The sequence below is a fragment of the Scyliorhinus torazame genome, chromosome 10 (assembly GCF_047496885.1).
Source record: "Scyliorhinus torazame isolate Kashiwa2021f chromosome 10, sScyTor2.1, whole genome shotgun sequence".
Taxonomy (NCBI): Eukaryota; Metazoa; Chordata; class Chondrichthyes; order Carcharhiniformes; family Scyliorhinidae; genus Scyliorhinus; species Scyliorhinus torazame.
In genome coordinates, this window is record NC_092716.1 from 8,222,890 (window position 1) to 8,239,739 (window position 16,850).

Genomic DNA, 16,850 nt, shown 5'->3' on the forward strand with positions numbered 1-16,850 from the left:
AGAGAATCACCTCTGGGTGCTGCTCCTAATGCCAGTGCAAACCAGAAGCAATTCAGTTCCAGAAGGAGAACATAGGCTGGAATTCTCTGGTCTTTGGAATTCTCTTTTCCTGCTGGCATCGCACACCTGCCAGCGGGTTTTGCAGTGGCGTGGAGTGATGTGGTTTCAATGGGAAATTCTATTGACAAGCGGGGGGGGGGGGGGGGGGGGGGGGGGAGATAGAATCCCGCTGCCAGTGAAAGGCTCGTGGCCGAGAAACACACAGCTGGAGGACCGGAGAATCCTACCCATAGGCCGGAATCCTCCCTTCTGGGGACTAAGTCCCCACGCCGGCGGGAAAACCGGCGCCAACGACTCCGGCGTCAACGGCCCCCCAAGGTGAGGAATTCTCACCTTTCTAGGGGGCTAGGTTGACGCCGGAAGGGTTGGCGCCCTGGGGTGAGTTCGCGCGTGCACGGACCGGCCTGTGTATTCTCGTGCATGCGCGTGGGGTTGTCTTCTGCGCGGCCCCCTGCGGGCAATATAGCGGATCCCCACAGGGGCCCGGCGTGGAAGGAAGAAGTGCCCCCCACGGAACAAGCCCGCCCGCAGATCGGTGAGCCCTGATCGCGGGCCAGGCAACCGTGGGGGACCCCCCGGGGTCGGATCCCCTCACGCCACCCCGAGGACCGCCCATGCATACTCACCTGCCAGGTCCCGCCAGTGCGTGAGTTGCGTGATTCACTCCGGCGGGACTGGCCAAAAATGGACGGCCGCTCGACCCATCGGGGCCTGGAGAATCGCCGGTGAGGCCGCTGTCAACGGCCCTCAATCGTCGTGGCATGAATCCCGCCCGTAAAACGGCGCCGGAGAATACGGCAGCCGGCGGCGGGGCGGGATTCGTTCCTCCGCCTGGGATTCTCCGACCCGGCGGGGGGTTGGAGAATCCCGCCCAGTCTCTCAAACGGAGAATCCAGCTCAATATCTTCTATTACAATGCAAGGATTGAGCGGTTACATGTACATGGATGAAAACAAGTTTTCCCTGAAATGCATAACTAGAATCAGAGTTGTGACCTGATTTTGCGACCATTCATGGTTTGTTGTTCTTAATTTTAATGAGTTTTTCTTGCATTTGTGAAACTGTATCAACTGTGCAGACACCACATTGTTATATTTTATTTCATTCCACAGGGTTAAAAACAGATTTGAATTTACTGCTTGAGTGTCTGAAATATCAGATGGGCAGCCCTGTGACTCAGAAACAAGCTCTGATCACCATCCATTCTATATGTCAGCAGAACAGTAAGATGAATTATGTTGATATTTAATGCAAATTATATTTTAGGAATTAATGTATGGATTTATTAGATTACTGTAAACATTCCACGTACTGTAGAAATGTTTAACAAAAATGGAATTGGTCTTTATGTGCCCTAAGAGTGCACTGCCTGCGAGTATAGTGGAAGCAGCATCAATTGGGGCTTTTGAAAGGGAATTGGATCAATATCTCAAAGAAAGGATTTGCAGGGCTGTAGTGGAATGAGGAATTGCTCTTTCAGAGGGCCAGCACAGACACAATGTGCTGTAACTATTCTACGATTCTATTACAATGCAGCATCTATTAGTGATGTTTAAAAACAGTTTACACTTACATTTCATAATGTTGTTGACTCCTCAGCAGGCTTCCCTCACTGGTCACAAATTCTCTAAGGAGGTGAATTTTTTAAGGAGTTCCAAAACCAGCAGACAAAAATAGTATGTGGAAGGAAACATAATTTTCCTGTGGTGCTTACAATGGGAACCCCAACCTCGTAAGAGGTACATGTTGTGTTTTTCACCCAAGCCTTTCCTGACCTGCTCAAAGGCTGCACAAAAATGGCGTGGGGTCGGAACAGCAGAGGAATTCTGTTTTTCCTGCAACAACAAACTAAGTTCAACATTTCGCGACCTGATTCACACCCTCATTGGGAAATGAAAACGCAAACTGTCTCTGCTGGGTTGCCTAAAACTAATCAGGGCGGTGCTATCAGTGGCTCGGATTAGAGAAGAGCCAAGTCAGACTAGATGTTTGTTTCCTATTGCCTTTGTTGATTTCTTTATTTCTATGTGAACCACAAGCTGTTTCTTATATTGACCGAATGACCACACAACCAGTATATTAGTTCAAAAGACAGTTTATTAACAAACACAAGACTTATTTCTATACACAATGATTCACGCGGCTACGCACTAAACTAGACCTAATAACTAAGATGACCTTTACTTAACTTCGGGGTGACCGGCTCTGTGTGGGAGATAAGGCCTTTATCTGTGTCCACGTGGGTCGGTTGGAAGTCGCCAGGTTCGTCTCGGCTGGGCTCATCCTTCAGGTAGCGATCACGGGTCCTTGAACTTGGCTGGTTGATATGCATCAATTGGTCGCACACAGGCCGGTCCAAAAGAGGCCGATCCCTAGTGCGCAGGGCTTCTTATCCTTCTTCTCTTTCGCGCCCTTTTGGGCGGTCCTAACTCCAGATCCAATGGATCGATAGGGTTTCGATCACCCTCATTGATCCTTGCCAATTAGGGGGCGGATACCTCAATGGCTGGGCGGGTCCTAGCTGTCATTGTCCCAGGCACATATGCCTTTCCAAAACATTTCCAAATAAGGGAGAGTGGCGCCGGTTAGCATGCTACTGTTGTCGTTCCTTGATTCGAGTTCTATTGTCCTGGGGGAAATGGCGATTGACCTTTAATAGGTGCAAGTTTCTGTCAGGTCTGGCTTTTTTGCACAATACACAGAGGCTGTGTACTTGTCTGTGTCCAAGTTGACCACAATTCCCCATGTCCTTTGCAGGTGGCCATTCTAGATGGCTACACCTTTCAGTGACTCTGGAAATTAATGTATGTGACCATCAAATAAGGACCACTTGAGGTGAGTACAGAATAAGGGGTTAGGCTTGATTCCTTGTACATTTAGACATACTGCAGGCAGTTGAAGAAATATCTGTCACTCGCTTGATATCAACCCCTCTAAAATTGGGTCACCGCTCCACCCTGGATTCCAGCTTCGTTGAGTGTAAGCGCCCCAGCTCTAGCTCTGTGTCTTGCTCTGTGATTATGGTGGAGAGTCTTCATTGGGAGAACATGTTCTTCTGGTCTGGTCTCCACAGCAATGATCTCCCATTTTTTCTCACTGACTGTCATATTCACATTAGGTGTTCGCACATTCATTGCTACCAGTACACATGAAGACAGTCAATGATGTGAGGAGCTGACTGTGGTAGGCTATATTAGGGGTATCGCGGTATCTAGGTGGGATGTACCTTATACTGTAGTATGAGTGGTGGAACCTGCCTGCTGGTTCCGCCCCGCAGGCGGAGCATAAGAGTCTGTGTTTCACCCACAGCAGTCATTCTGTACCGGAGCTGCTGGGATAACTACTTGTTCATTAAAGCCTTCAATTGGACTACAATCTCGCTTCAGCAGTGATTGATTGTGCATCAATTTATGAACAAAATTGAAGAATGGCTGCTCTCCGCATCAAGCCAGAGTGTCAACAAATTAACCCCCAAGCGGCAAATGCAGCAACAACTTTTAAACATTTGGCTGGCATGTTTCAACGGGTACATCAGGACCGCCCCGACTACCCCCACGGAGGAACAGAAAATGCAAGTCCTCCACTCAAGGGTGAACCCAGAAATCTACACGCTTATCGAAGACGCGGATGGTTTCGAGGATGCAATGACTTTGTTAAAAGAGCACTACGTTCGCACTGTGAATCAGGTATACGCTCGGCATCTTTTAGCTACCAGACGGCAGATCCCAGAGGAATCACTGGATGATTTTTACCGTGCATTGTTAGTGTTAGGTAGAAACTGTCACTGTCCACAAGTCTCAGCCAATGACCACACCGAACTCTTAATACGGGATGTTTTTGTTGCGAGCATGCTGTCCTCTAAAATCCGCCAGCGACTGCTGGAAAACGACACGCTAGGGCTTAAAGAGGCACGGAAACTTGCGCACTCCCTAGGTGTAGCCTCCCGCAACGCCCAGGCCTACGTTCCCGGCAGCGCGGTACCCGCATGGACAGGTTGGACCCCACCCTTGGCTGATTCCAAAGCACCCCTAAATTCCCCACAAGCTTGTGCAGTGCGGCAGCGAGGAAACCCCGGGGGGGGGGCCGATGCTATTTTGCAGGCAAAACAACAAATACCCCCGGCAATGCTGCCCGGCCCGATCCGCAATCTCCAAGGGCTGCGGGAAGAAGGGGCACCTCGTGGCAGTATGTCAAGCCCGGTCGGCCGCTGCTGTCTCCACAGGCGAACCGGGCCCGCTGCCATTCCTCCCTCACAGGCCATGTGCGATTCATGGGGGCAGCCATCTTGGATGACGTCTCAGGACCCCGACTCGGCTGGCCATGTATCGCCTGATGAGATCTCCCAGCCGGCCATGTGCGATTCATGGGGGCAGCCATCTTGGATGACGTCTCAGGACCCCGACTCGGGTGACCATGTTTCGCCCGACGAGATCTCTCAGCTTCTGCCACAACTTGCCTCAGTGTCACTGGACCAGTCTCGCCCCGAACGCTTTCAACCGCTACGACGTCGGTACTCATCAACGGGCATAAGACATCCTGCTTGATCAACTCTGGGAGCACGGAGAGCTTCATCCATCCCAATACGGTAAGACACTGCTCCCTCGCTGTACACCCGATTAAACAAAAGATCTCCCTGGCATCTGGGTCCCACTCTGTGGAGACCCGGGGGTACTGCATAGCCAACCTCATGGTCCAGGGCGGGAGTTCAATAACTTCCGACTCTACGTCCTCCCCCATCTCTGCGCTGCCACACTCCTGGGACTGGACTGCCAGTGTAACCTGCAAAGTTTAACGTTCAAATTCGGTGGCCCCATACCCCCCCTCACTGTCTGCGGCCTCGTGACCCTCAAGGTCGACCCGCCTTTCCTGTTTGTAAACCTTACCCCTGATTGCAAACCCGTCGCCACCAGGAACAGACGGTACAGTGCCCAGGACGGAACCTTCATTAGGTCGGAAGTCCAACGGTTACTAAAGGAAGGCATTATCAAGGCCAGCAACAGCCCCTCGAGAGCTCAAGTGGTGGTTGTAAAGACCGGGGAGAAACATAGGATGGTCATAGACTAGTCAGACCATCAACAGGTATACGCAGCTCGACGCGTACCCTCTCCCCCGCATATCTGAAATGGTCAACCAGATAGCGCAATACAAGGTTTTCTCCACAGTAGACCTTAAATCAGCCTACCACCAGCTCCCCATTCATCCGGACGACCGCAAGTACACTGTATTCGAAGCAGATGGGCGGCTCTACCACTTTCTAAGGGTTCCCTTTGGTGTCACAAATGGGGTCTCAGTCTTCCAACAGGAGATGGACCGAATGGTTGACCGGTACGGTCTGCGGGCCACGTTCCAGTACCTCAACAATGTCACCATCTGCGGCCACGACCAGCAGGACCACGACACCACCCTCCGCAAATTCCTCCATACCCCAAAAATCCTTAACTTAACCTATAACAAGGACAAATGCGTGTTTAGCACCGATCACCTAGCCATCTTCGGCTACGTAGTGCATGATGGAGTCATAGGCCCAGATCCCGAACGCATGCGCCCCCTCATGGAGTTTCCCCTCCCCCACTTCCCCAAGGCCCTGAAACGTTGCCTGGGCTTCTTTTCTTATTACGCCCAGTAGGTCCCCAATTATGTGGACAAGGCCCGCCCACTAATCCAGTCCACGGTTTTTCGCCAATCGGCAGAGGCCCGCCAAGCTTTCAGTCGCATCAAAGCAACATCTCCATGGCGACGATGCACGCAATCGATGAGTCCCTCCCCTTCCAGGTCGAGAGCGACGCATCAGACGTAGCTCTGGCTGCCACCTCAATCAGGCGGGCAGACCTGTGGCCTTCTTTTCACGCACACTCCACGCCTCAGAAATCCGCCATTCCTCCGTCGAGAAGGAGGCCCAAGCCATCGTCGAAGCTGTGCGGCATTGGAGGCATAACCTGGCCGGCAGGAGATTCACTCTCCTCACCGACCAACGGTCGGTAGCCTTCATGTTTGACAATGCACAGCGGGGCAAAATTAATAATGATAAGATCTTACGGTGGAGGATCAAGCTCTCCACCTATAATTACGAGATCTTGTATTGTCCCGGGAAGCTCAATGAGCCTCCTGATGCCCTGTCCCGTGGCACTTGTGCCAGTGTACAAGTAGACTGACTCCGGACCCTCCATGACAACCTCTGCTACCCGGGGGTCACCCGGTCCTTCCACTTTGTTAAAACCCGCAACCTGCCCTTCTCCATCGAGGAGGTCAGAGCCGTAACCAGAAACTGCCAAATCTGCGCAGAGTGCAATCCACATTTCTACAGGCCAGAGAAAGCGCACCTGGTGAAGGCTTCCCACCCCTTTGAACGCCTTAGCGTGGATTTCAAAGGGCCCCTTCCCTCCACTGACCGCAACACGCATTTCTTAAACGTGATTGATGAGTACTCCCGGTTCCCTTTCGCCATCCCCTGTCCCGACATGACGGCTGCCACCGTCATTAAAGCCCTCCACAGCATCTTTACCCTGTTCGGTTTCCCCACCTACATTCATAGCGATAGGGGGTGCTCCTTCATGAGTGATGAGCTGTGTCAATTCCTGCTCATGAAGGGCATTGCCTCCAGCAGGACGACTAGTTCCAACCCCCGGGGAAACGGGCAGGTAGCGAGGGAGAACGAGGCGGTCTGGAAGGCCGTCCTACTGGCCCAAGGTCCAAGAATCTCCCAGTGTCCCGATGGCAGGAGGTCCTCCCCGATGCACTTCACTCCATCCGATCACTACTGTGCACTACTACCAACGAAACACCTCATGAACGTCTCCTTGCCTTCCCTAGGAAGCCCTCCTCAGGTACCTAGTTCCCAACATGGCTGGCAGCCCCCGGACTCGTCCTACTCTGCAAACATGTATGGGCCCACAAGTCGGACCCACTGGTCGAGAGGTACATCTCCTCCATGCTAACCCCCAGTACGCCTATGTGGCGCACCCCGACGGCCGACAGGACACGGTCTCCCTCCGGGATCTGGCCCCCGTTGGATCCCCACCCTCACCCCCCCCCCCACCAACCCCAACCATTTTGTCACCGGCGCACACCACCGCAGCCCCCTTCCCAGGAGGATCCGTCCTCCCACTGGCCCCATCCGGATGCGATGAAACTGAAGACGACATGCACCCAGAGCCACAGATGCCCGAGCCGACGCCAGCATCACCGCCGGGACTGCGACGATCGCAGAGGACGACCAGGGCCCCCGACCGGCTGATAGTTTCATTGTAAAATAAACTTGTAAATAATTGTCTGTAAATATATGTATTGCTTGTAAAGGCACCGAAGGGTACCGCTATAACCTCTATCACTGTAAAAGCAAGGCCACCACCCCCTCTGGACTCTTTTTTTAAACAAGCGGTGAATGTGGTAGGCTATATTAGGGGTATCGCGGTACCTAAGAGTAGGGCCAGTCAAGGACAGTAGTAGGAAGTTGTGCTTGGAGTCCGAGGAGATAGGAGAGGTGCTAAATGAATATTTTTCGTCAGTATTCACACAGGAAAAAGACAATGTTGTCGAGGAGAATACTGAGATTCAGGCTACTAGACTAGAAGGGCTTGAGGTTCATAAGGAGGAGGTGTTAGCAATCCTGGAAAGTGTGAAAATAGATAAGTCCCCTGGGCTGGATGGGATTTATCCTAGGATTCTCTGGGAAGCTAGGGAGAAGATTGCTAAGCCTTTGGCTTTAATCTTTACCTAAGTCATCTTTGTCTACAGGAATAGTGCCAGAAGACTGGAGGATAGCAAATGTTGTCCCCTTGTTCAAGAAGGGGAGTAGAGACAACCCCGGTAACTATAGACCAGTGAGCCTTACTTCTGTTGTGGGCAAAATCTTGGAAAGGTTTATAAGAGATAGGATGTATAATCATCTGGAAAGGAATAATTTGATTAGAGATAGTCAACACGGTTTTGTGAAGGGTAGGTCGTGCCTCACAAACCTTATTGAGTTCTTTGAGAAGGTGACCAAACAGGTGGATGAGGGTAAAGCAGTTGATGTGGTGTATATGGATTTCAGTAAAGCGTTTGATAAGGTTCCCCACGGTAGGCTACTGCAGAAAATACGGAGGCATGGGATTCAGGGTGATTTAGCAGTTTGGATCAGAAATTGGCTAGCTGGAAGAAGACAAAGGGTGGTGGTTGATGGGAAATGTTCAGACTGGAGTCCAGTTACGAGTGGTGTACCACAAGGATCTGTTTTGGGGCCACTGCTGTTTGTCATTTTTATAAATGACCTGGAGGAGGGCGTAGAAGGATGGGTGAGTAAATTTGCAGATGACACTAAAGTCGGTGGAGTTGTGGACAGTGCGGAAGGATGTTACAAGTTACAGAGGAACTTAGATAAGTTGCAGCGCTGGGCTGAGAGGTGGCAAATGGAGTTTAATGCAGAAAAGTGTGAGGTGATTCATTTTGGAAGGAATAACAGGAAGACAGAGTACTGAGATAATGGTAAGATTCTTGGCAGTGTGGATGAGCAGAGAGATCTCGGTGTCCATGTACATAGATCCCTGAAAGTTGCCACCCAGGTTGAGGAGGTTGTTAAGAAGGCGTACGGTCAGTTAGCTTTAATTGGCAGAGGGATTGAGTTTCGGAGCCATGAAGTCATGTTGCAACTGTACAAAACTCTGATGCGGCCGCATTTGGAGTATTGCGTGCAATTCTGGTCGCCGCATTATAGGAAGGATGTGGAAACATTGGAAAGGGTGCAGAGGAGATTTACCAGAATGTTGCCTGGTATGGAGGGAAGATCTTATGAGGAATGGCTGAGGGACTTGAGGCTGTTTTCGTTAGAGTGAAGAAGGTTAAGAGGTGACTTAATTGAGGCATACAAGATGATCAGAGGATTGGATAGGGTGGACAGTGAGAGCCTTTTTCCTCGGATGGTGATGTCTAGCATGAGGGGACATAGCTTTAAATTGAGGGGAGATAGATATAAGACAGATGTCAGAGGTAGGTTCTTTACTCAGAGAGTAGTAAGGGTGTGGAATGCCCTGCCTGCAACAGTAGTGGACTCGCCAACACTAAGGGCATTCAAATAGTCATTGGATAGACATATGGACGATAAGGGAATAGTGTAGATGGGCTTACGAATGGTTTCACAGGTCGGCGCAACATCGAGGGCCGAAGGGCCTGTACTGCGCTGTAATGTTCTATGTTCTATGTAGGTGGGATGTACCTTATACTGTAGTATGAGTGGTGGAACCTGCCTGCTGGTTCCGCCCAGCAGGCAGAGCATAAGATTCTGTGTTTCACCCACAGCGTTCATTCTGTACCGGAGCTACTGGGGCAAATACTTGTTCATTAAAGCCTTCAATTGGACTACAATCTTGCTTCAGTAGTGATTGACCGTGCATCACTGACGAAACTAGTGAACTATTGAATCGAGACATGCTAGGATCAATGGAATGCACTCCTTCAGGTTGAGTACAGTACCATCTCCATCAGTCATTGAGTGTTGGACACCAAACTAGAGCTAAATGGCTTAGGATCAGAGAGGCTGTGATCTGGCCTGCAGCAGGGAGACCTGTATTGGGGTAGGTAGAGAGAGACTTGCAGCCAAGTGACCGCTCACCTGCAGGTTGCAGTTCAAACAGGTTCCGGTGAAAACTTCCTTGAGGATAGTTCAATATAAAACATTTATAATTACTTTTGAGAAGAGTTTACTTTGTGCATAGACTTCACTACTGCCTGAATATAGTCAATTAAATGAACCATGAAACATTCCGATTTCACTGCAATTTCCTGTTAATTATCTCTCACGAGATCTGTAGAACTGAAGTTGAAGTCATTGATCCTTCAGCGCAAGTGTAATTATGTCCTTGTGACCAGCAGTGTTCTGTAACCAACACATCTGTGTCTGTAGTGGCAGCCTCAATCAACATATCTAAACACCCAGAATTGAATAAAGCCTGGGCATCTAATTAGCTGTATGTTAGAAAATGTAAACCACTCGACTGCATTCTGTGTGTGAGCCCTTATCCAACATGTGTGGAATCGACCATGCCGTGCAACGAGGGGAGGACAGCGATGGAGGCAGACTCTGTTGTCCTGTGTCGGAGACAGTGTGCTATTTAAAAAGAGGTGAACTCGCCCACCCTGGTGAAAGGGTGTTGGCCACTGCATGGACGCACCTGTGTACTGCTGATTGTGAGATGCCACGTAGGTCGGCTAGAGAGTTAGAATCAAAGTCCAGCAAAATAATTAAGTGTTACAATGAGTTTTGGTGCCATTGACAGTGTATAGCATGCCTTTGGCTGAAGACCTTCTTGAAGATGGGCGCAAAGCTCAGCTACAATCTCTTAGGATAGATGGAGCCTCCTGCTGCCTTCTGCCACACGCTTGTCTAAGCAAGTAATTCTGTTCCTGTTGACCCTTTCTGGTCAGTACTCCCTCACTCTTCGAAGTCCCCTTCTTGCGAGCATTCAGTGTCTTGGTTCTTCCTGCCCATAGAATTATACACATGGCGCGTAAAGAACTTCAGGCTTCTGCATCTGTGCCTGTAGGTTTTGGAGGTGATCCGGTGCCCATGGCCTGGGGACAGTTTCAAGGGGAGTAACTGACCATGGCAGGTTAAGGCTGCAGTGAAGCTCTGTTGCTAACAGGCCTGTAGTTGGCCTTTCTGCAGCCTGTAAAGACTCCTCCGTCCGTTCTCTCCCTCCCTGGAAGACAATCTTTTAGTTGGCAGATTCTTACAAGGTGAAAAAAATGCACACAAGCAGTTGCTGTCCCTCTCTCCCAACTCTTCCCAATCTGGTGATTATGATCCGATAGAGGATACATGTTTATTTAAAGTTTGCAAAATGTGCTAGAGGGGCAATAGTATAGTGGCATTGTCACTGGGCTGTAATCCAGAGATCCACAGTAATGTTCTAGGGATCTGGGTTTAAATCCCACGGCAGAGTAAAATTCAAATTCCATAAAAATGTGGAATTAAACTGATGGTTGTAAAAAGCCGTCTGGTTCGCTAATATCCTTTAGGGTTGGCACAGTGGTTAGCACTGCTGCCTCACAGTGCCAGGGCCCCGGGTAAGATTCCACCCTTGGGTGACTGTGTGTTCTCCCCGTGTCTGCGTGGGTTTCCTCCGGGTGCTCCGGTTTCCTTCCACTGTCCAAAGATGTGCAGGTTAGGTGGATTAGCCATGATAAATTGCCACTTCATGTCCAAATAGATTTGCAGGTTAGGTGAGGTTACAGGGATAGAGCAGGGCAGTGGGTCTAGTTAGGGTACTCTTTCAGAGGGTCATAGAACATAGAACAATACAGCGCAGTACAGGCCCTTCGGCCCACGATGTTGCACCGAAACAAAAGCCATCTAACCTACACTATGCCATTATCATCCATATGTTTATCCAATAAACTTTTAAATGCCCTCAATGTTGGCGAGTTCACTACTGTAGCAGGTCGGGCATTCCACGGCCTCACTACTCTTTGCGTAAAGAACCTACCTCTGACCTCTGTCCTATATCTATTACCCCTCAGTTTAAAGTTATGTCCCCTCGTGCCAGCCATATCTATCCGCGGGAGAAGGCTCTCACTGTCCACCCTATTCAACCCCATGATCATTTTGTATGCCTCTATTAAGTCTCCTCTTAACCTTCTTCTCTCCAACGAAAACAACCTCAAGTCCATCAGCCTTTCCTCATAAGATTTTCCCTCCATACCAGGCAACATCCTGGTAAATCTCCTCTGCACCCGCTCCAAAGCCTCCACGTCCTTCCTATAATGCGGTGACCAGAACTGTACGCAATACTCCAAATGCGGCCGTACCAGAGTTCTGTACAGCTGCAACATGACCTCCCGACTCCGGAACTCAATCCCTCTACCAATAAAGGCCAACACTCCATAGGCCTTCTTCACAACCCTATCAACCTGGGTGGCAACTTTCAGGGATCTATGTACATGGACACCTGGATCCCTCTGCTCATCCACACTTTCAGGAACTTTACCATTAGCCAAATATTCCGCATTCCTGTTATTCCTTCCAAAGTGAATCACCTCACACTTCTCTACATTAAACTCCATTTGCCACCTCTCAGCCCAGCTCTGCAGCTTATCTATATCCCTCTGTAACCTGCTACATCCTTCCACACTATCGACAACACCACCGACTTTAGTATCGTCTGCAAATTTACTCACCCACCCTTCTGCGCCTTCCTCTAGGTCATTGATAAAAATGACAAACAGCAACGGCCCCAGAACAGATCCTTGTGGTACTCCACTTGTGACTGTACTCCATTCTGAACATTTCCCATCAACCACCACCCTCTGTCTTCTTTCAGCTAGCCAATTTCTGATCCACATCTCTAAATCACCCTCAATCCCCAGCCTCCGTATTTTTTGCAATAGCCTACCATGGGGAACCTTATCAAACGCTTTGCTGAAATCCATATACACCACATCAACTGCTCTACCCTCGTCTACCTGTTCAGTCACCTTCTCAAAGAACTCAATAAGGTTTGTGAGGCATGACCTACCCTTCACAAAGCCATGCTGACTATCCCTGATCATATTATTCCGATCTAGATGATTATAAATCTTGTCATTTATAATCCCCTCCAAGACTTTACCCACTACAGACGTGAGGCTCACCGGTCTATAGTTGCCGGGGTTGTCTCTGCTCCCCTTTTTGAACAAAGGGACCACATTTGCTGTCCTCCAGTCCTCTGGCACTATTCCTGTAGCCAATGATGACATAAAAATCAAAGCCAAAGGTCCAGCAATCTCTTCCCTGGCCTCCCAGAGAATCCTAGGATAAATCCCATCAGGCCCCGGGGACTTATCTATTTTCAGCCTGTCCAGAATTGCCAACACCTCTTCCCTACGTACCTCAATGCCATCTATTCTATTAGCCTGGGGCTCAGCATTCTCCTCCACAACATTATCTTTTTCCTGAGTGAATACTGACGAAAAATATTCATTTAGTATCTCGCCTATCTCTTCAGACTCCACACACAATTTCCCATCCCTGTCCTTGACTGGTCCTACTCTTTCCCTAGTCTTTCGCTTATTCCTGACATACCTATAGAAAGCTTTTGGGTTTTCCTTGATCCTTCCTGCCAAGTACTTCTCATGTCCCCTCCTTGCTCGTCTTAGCTCTCTCTTTAGATCCTTCCTCGCTACCTTGTAACTATCCATCGCCCCAACCGAAACTTCACACCTCATCTTCACATAGGCCTCCTTCTTCCTCTTAACAAGAGATTCCACTTCCTTGGTAAACCACGGTTCCCTCGCTCGACGCCTTCCTCCCTGCCTGACCGGTACATACTTATCAAGAACACGCAGTAGCTGATCCTTGAACAAGCCCCACTTATCCAGTGTGCCCAACACTTGCAGCCTACTTCTCCACCTTATCCCCCCCCCCACCCCCAAGTCACGTCTAATGGCATCATAATTGCCCTTCCCCCAGCTATAACTCTTGCCCTGCGGTGTATACTTATCCCTTTCCATCATTAACGTAAACGTCACCGAATTGTGGTCACTGTCCCCAAAGTGCTCTCCTACCTCCAAATCCAACACCTGGCCTGGTTCATTACCCAAATCCAAATCCAACGTGGCCTCGCCTCTTGTTGGCCTGTCAACATATTGTTTCAGGAAACCCTCCTGCACACACTGTACAAAAAACGACCCATCTATTGTACTCGAACTATATCTTTTCCAGTCAATATTTGGAAAGTTAAAGTCTCCCATAATAACTACCCTGTTACTTTCGCTCTTGTCCAGAATCATCTTCGCCATCCTTTCCTCTACATCCCTAGAACTATTAGGAGGCCTATAAAAAACTCCCAACAGGGTGACCTCTCCTTTCCTGTTTCTAACTTCAGCCCATACTACCTCGGAAGAAGAGTCCCCATCTAGCATCCTCTCCGCCACCGTAATACTGTTCTTGACTAGCAGCGCCACACCTCCCCCTCTTTTGCCTCCTTCTCTGAGCTTACTAAAACACCTAAACCCCGGAACCTGCAACATCCATTCCTGTCCCTGCTCTATCCATGTCTCCGAAATGGCCACAACATCAAAGTCCCAGGTACCAACCCATGCTGCCAGTTCCCCTACCTTGTTTCGTATACTCCTGGCATTGAAGTAGACACACTTCAAACCACCTACCTGAACACTGGCCCCCTCCTGCGACGTCAAATCTGTGCTCCTGACCTCTATACTCTCATTCTCCCTTACCCTAAAACTACAATCCAGGTTCCCATGCCCCTGCTGCATTAGTTTAAACCCCCCCAAAGAGCACTAACAAATCTCCCCCCCCAGGATATTTGTGCCCCTCAGGTTCAGATGTAGACCATCCTGTCTGTAGAGGTCCCACCTTCCCCAGAAAGAGCCCCAGTTATCCAGAAATCTGAATCCCTCCCGCCTGTCAGTGTCAGTGCAGACTATATGTGCCGAATGGCCTCCTACACTATAGAATCATTCACAAATAGTATGCAAGACAAAATATGAAATTGCTGTACCTGTTATAATAGTAGCCATGATGTCAGAGGACGCTTATGCAGAGATGCGACCTGGGACTTTCCCAACTTATGAAAAGACTGCACAAAAATGGTGCAAGATTGGGACGGGACTGGAATTATGAATTTGTTGCAAAATATTTGGTGTTTCTGGCTTTCCCGACCTCACCAGGAAACAGCAACCTGGCCCAGAAACTGTCAGCTGGGAGACAATAGTGGGATAAGTGGCAGACACCTCTTGGACCAGCAGCTACAGAGATGGCAAGTAGGGCCGGTTTTAGGTTGGGAAAAGAAGCTGTCAGACAGTGGGAAGTGGAAAAAAAAGTGACCAATGAAAAACAATAATTGGAAAGTAGCAAAGCAAAAAATAAAAATAAAGGCTACCAGGTGTATGTATATGGAATGCTGATTGGTCTATAGTGTATGAGAATAGTGTGACCAATCCTGGGACCTGATTGGCCTAAAGTGTCCCATGGCTAGATTGAACCAAACAGCATAATTACAGGATAATTACTGTTATAACCCGCACAAGATCTACTGGGTTGGACCAGTTAGCTTCCCGTGTGTCTTGTTGAGTATGAGCTTCCCCTCTGAGGACGGGAGCCCCACCAGCAGAGTCATGGACACTGTATAAAAGCTCGGCCCGATTGGGAACTGAGCTGAGAAGCCCTGACTGGGATCTGCGTACGAGGTGTAAATAATTTCTTGTTCAATAAATAACCAGTTTCTTTAAGCCTCTCGTGTGGACTCATCCAAGGATACAATAATTACAGTATTAAGCACATTGCCAAACCGTTAAAGCACATAGGCACAACCTCTGTTGTTGGTTTTGATTTTCAAAGGATAGATAATATTTAGAGTTTTAATAAATATATGTGGGTAGTAGAGAAATAATATTAAACCTCACATTGACCATAAATCTCCATCTGTCTATATAAAGTGAGCTTTTAATTGCTTTCTTATCATTAGGTGAAGCAAGTGATTATTTTCGTGAGATTGGAGGCTTGCAGTTTGTCAACGGACTTGTAAAACTGAGTGATGTTCCTATCCTTCGGGAGGCTGCCCTGTTCACTTTAACAGCTTTAGCTGAAAGCAGTGGTAGGAATGACTTTTATGTAATTCCATTTACCTGTTTTAAAACTTGCCCAATTTCTATTTTTATAAGCTTTTATTTCCTCATCCTTTTTAGTCTGCCCCGACAGCCTAGTGATAAAAGTATCGGCTGATGCAGTAATGGTGACTCAAACTACTAGATTGTTGTAAAACATCTATTGGGTTTAGCAGTGTCCATTAGGAAAGGAAATCTGCCATCTTTACTCAGACCCAAAGCGAAGTGGTTGACTGTTAAGTGCCCTCCAAATGCCGAGCAAACCACAGTTGAATTCAAGGAGGCAGTTCACCCTCACCTTCTCAAGGATAATTAAGGATGGGCAGTGTTATAACACACAAGTATCTTACGGGGTGGGGATAATTAACTTCCCCGTGAAGCCGACAGAATACAAGCTCCCCTGAGAATACAAGACGAAGGATGTACTTCTGAAGCTGTATAAGGCTCTGGTCAGACCCCATTTGGAGTATTATGAGCAGTTTTGGGCCTCGTATCTAAGGAAGGATGTGCTGGCCTTGGAAAGGGTCCAGAGGAGGTTCACAAGAATGATCCCTGGAATGTCGTCTGAGGAACGGTTGAGGACTCTGGGTCTGTACTGGTTGGATTTTAGAAGGATGAGCGGGGGATGAGTTACAGGATACTGCAAGGCCTGGATAGAGTGGACGTGGAGAGGATGTTTCCACTTGTAGGAAAAACTAAAACCAGAGGACACAATGTTAGACTAGAGGGACGATCCTTTAAAACAGGGATGAGGAGGAATTTCATCAGGCAGAGGGTGGTGAATCTGTGGAACTCTTTGCTGCAGAAGGATGTGGAGGCCAAATCACTGAGTGTCTTTAAGACAGAGATAGATAGGTTCTTGATTAATAAGGAGATCAGGGGTTATGAGGAGAAAGCAGGAGAAGGGGGATGATAAAATATCAGCCATCATTCAATGGCGGAGCAGACCTAATGGGCCGAGAGACCTGGGGCGTCATTCTCCGACCCCCCGCCGGGTCGGAGAATAGCCGTTGGTCGCCGTGAATCCCGCCCCCGCCGAAGTCTCCGGTACCGGATATTCGGCGGGGGCGGGAATCGGGCTGCGCCGGTTGGCGGGCCCCCCCCGCTCAATTCTCCAGCCCGGATGGGCCCAAGTCCCACCAAGAAATTGCCTGTCCCGCCGGCGTAAATTAAAGTAGGTATTTACCGGCGGGACAAGGCGGCGTGGGCGGGGT

At 49.1% G+C, this 16,850-nt stretch overlaps 1 protein-coding gene across 1 annotated transcript in view; it reads left to right on the forward strand.

The window, feature by feature from the left end:
* Positions 1 to 16,850, forward strand: part of terb1 (telomere repeat binding bouquet formation protein 1) — a 221,014-nt gene that overhangs the window by 9,549 nt on the left and 194,615 nt on the right. The window contains exons 3-4 of the mRNA XM_072517804.1: positions 1,173 to 1,283; positions 15,498 to 15,626. Of these exons, the coding sequence (XP_072373905.1) occupies positions 1,173 to 1,283; positions 15,498 to 15,626 (240 nt within the window). The remainder of the gene's footprint in view (positions 1 to 1,172; positions 1,284 to 15,497; positions 15,627 to 16,850) is intronic.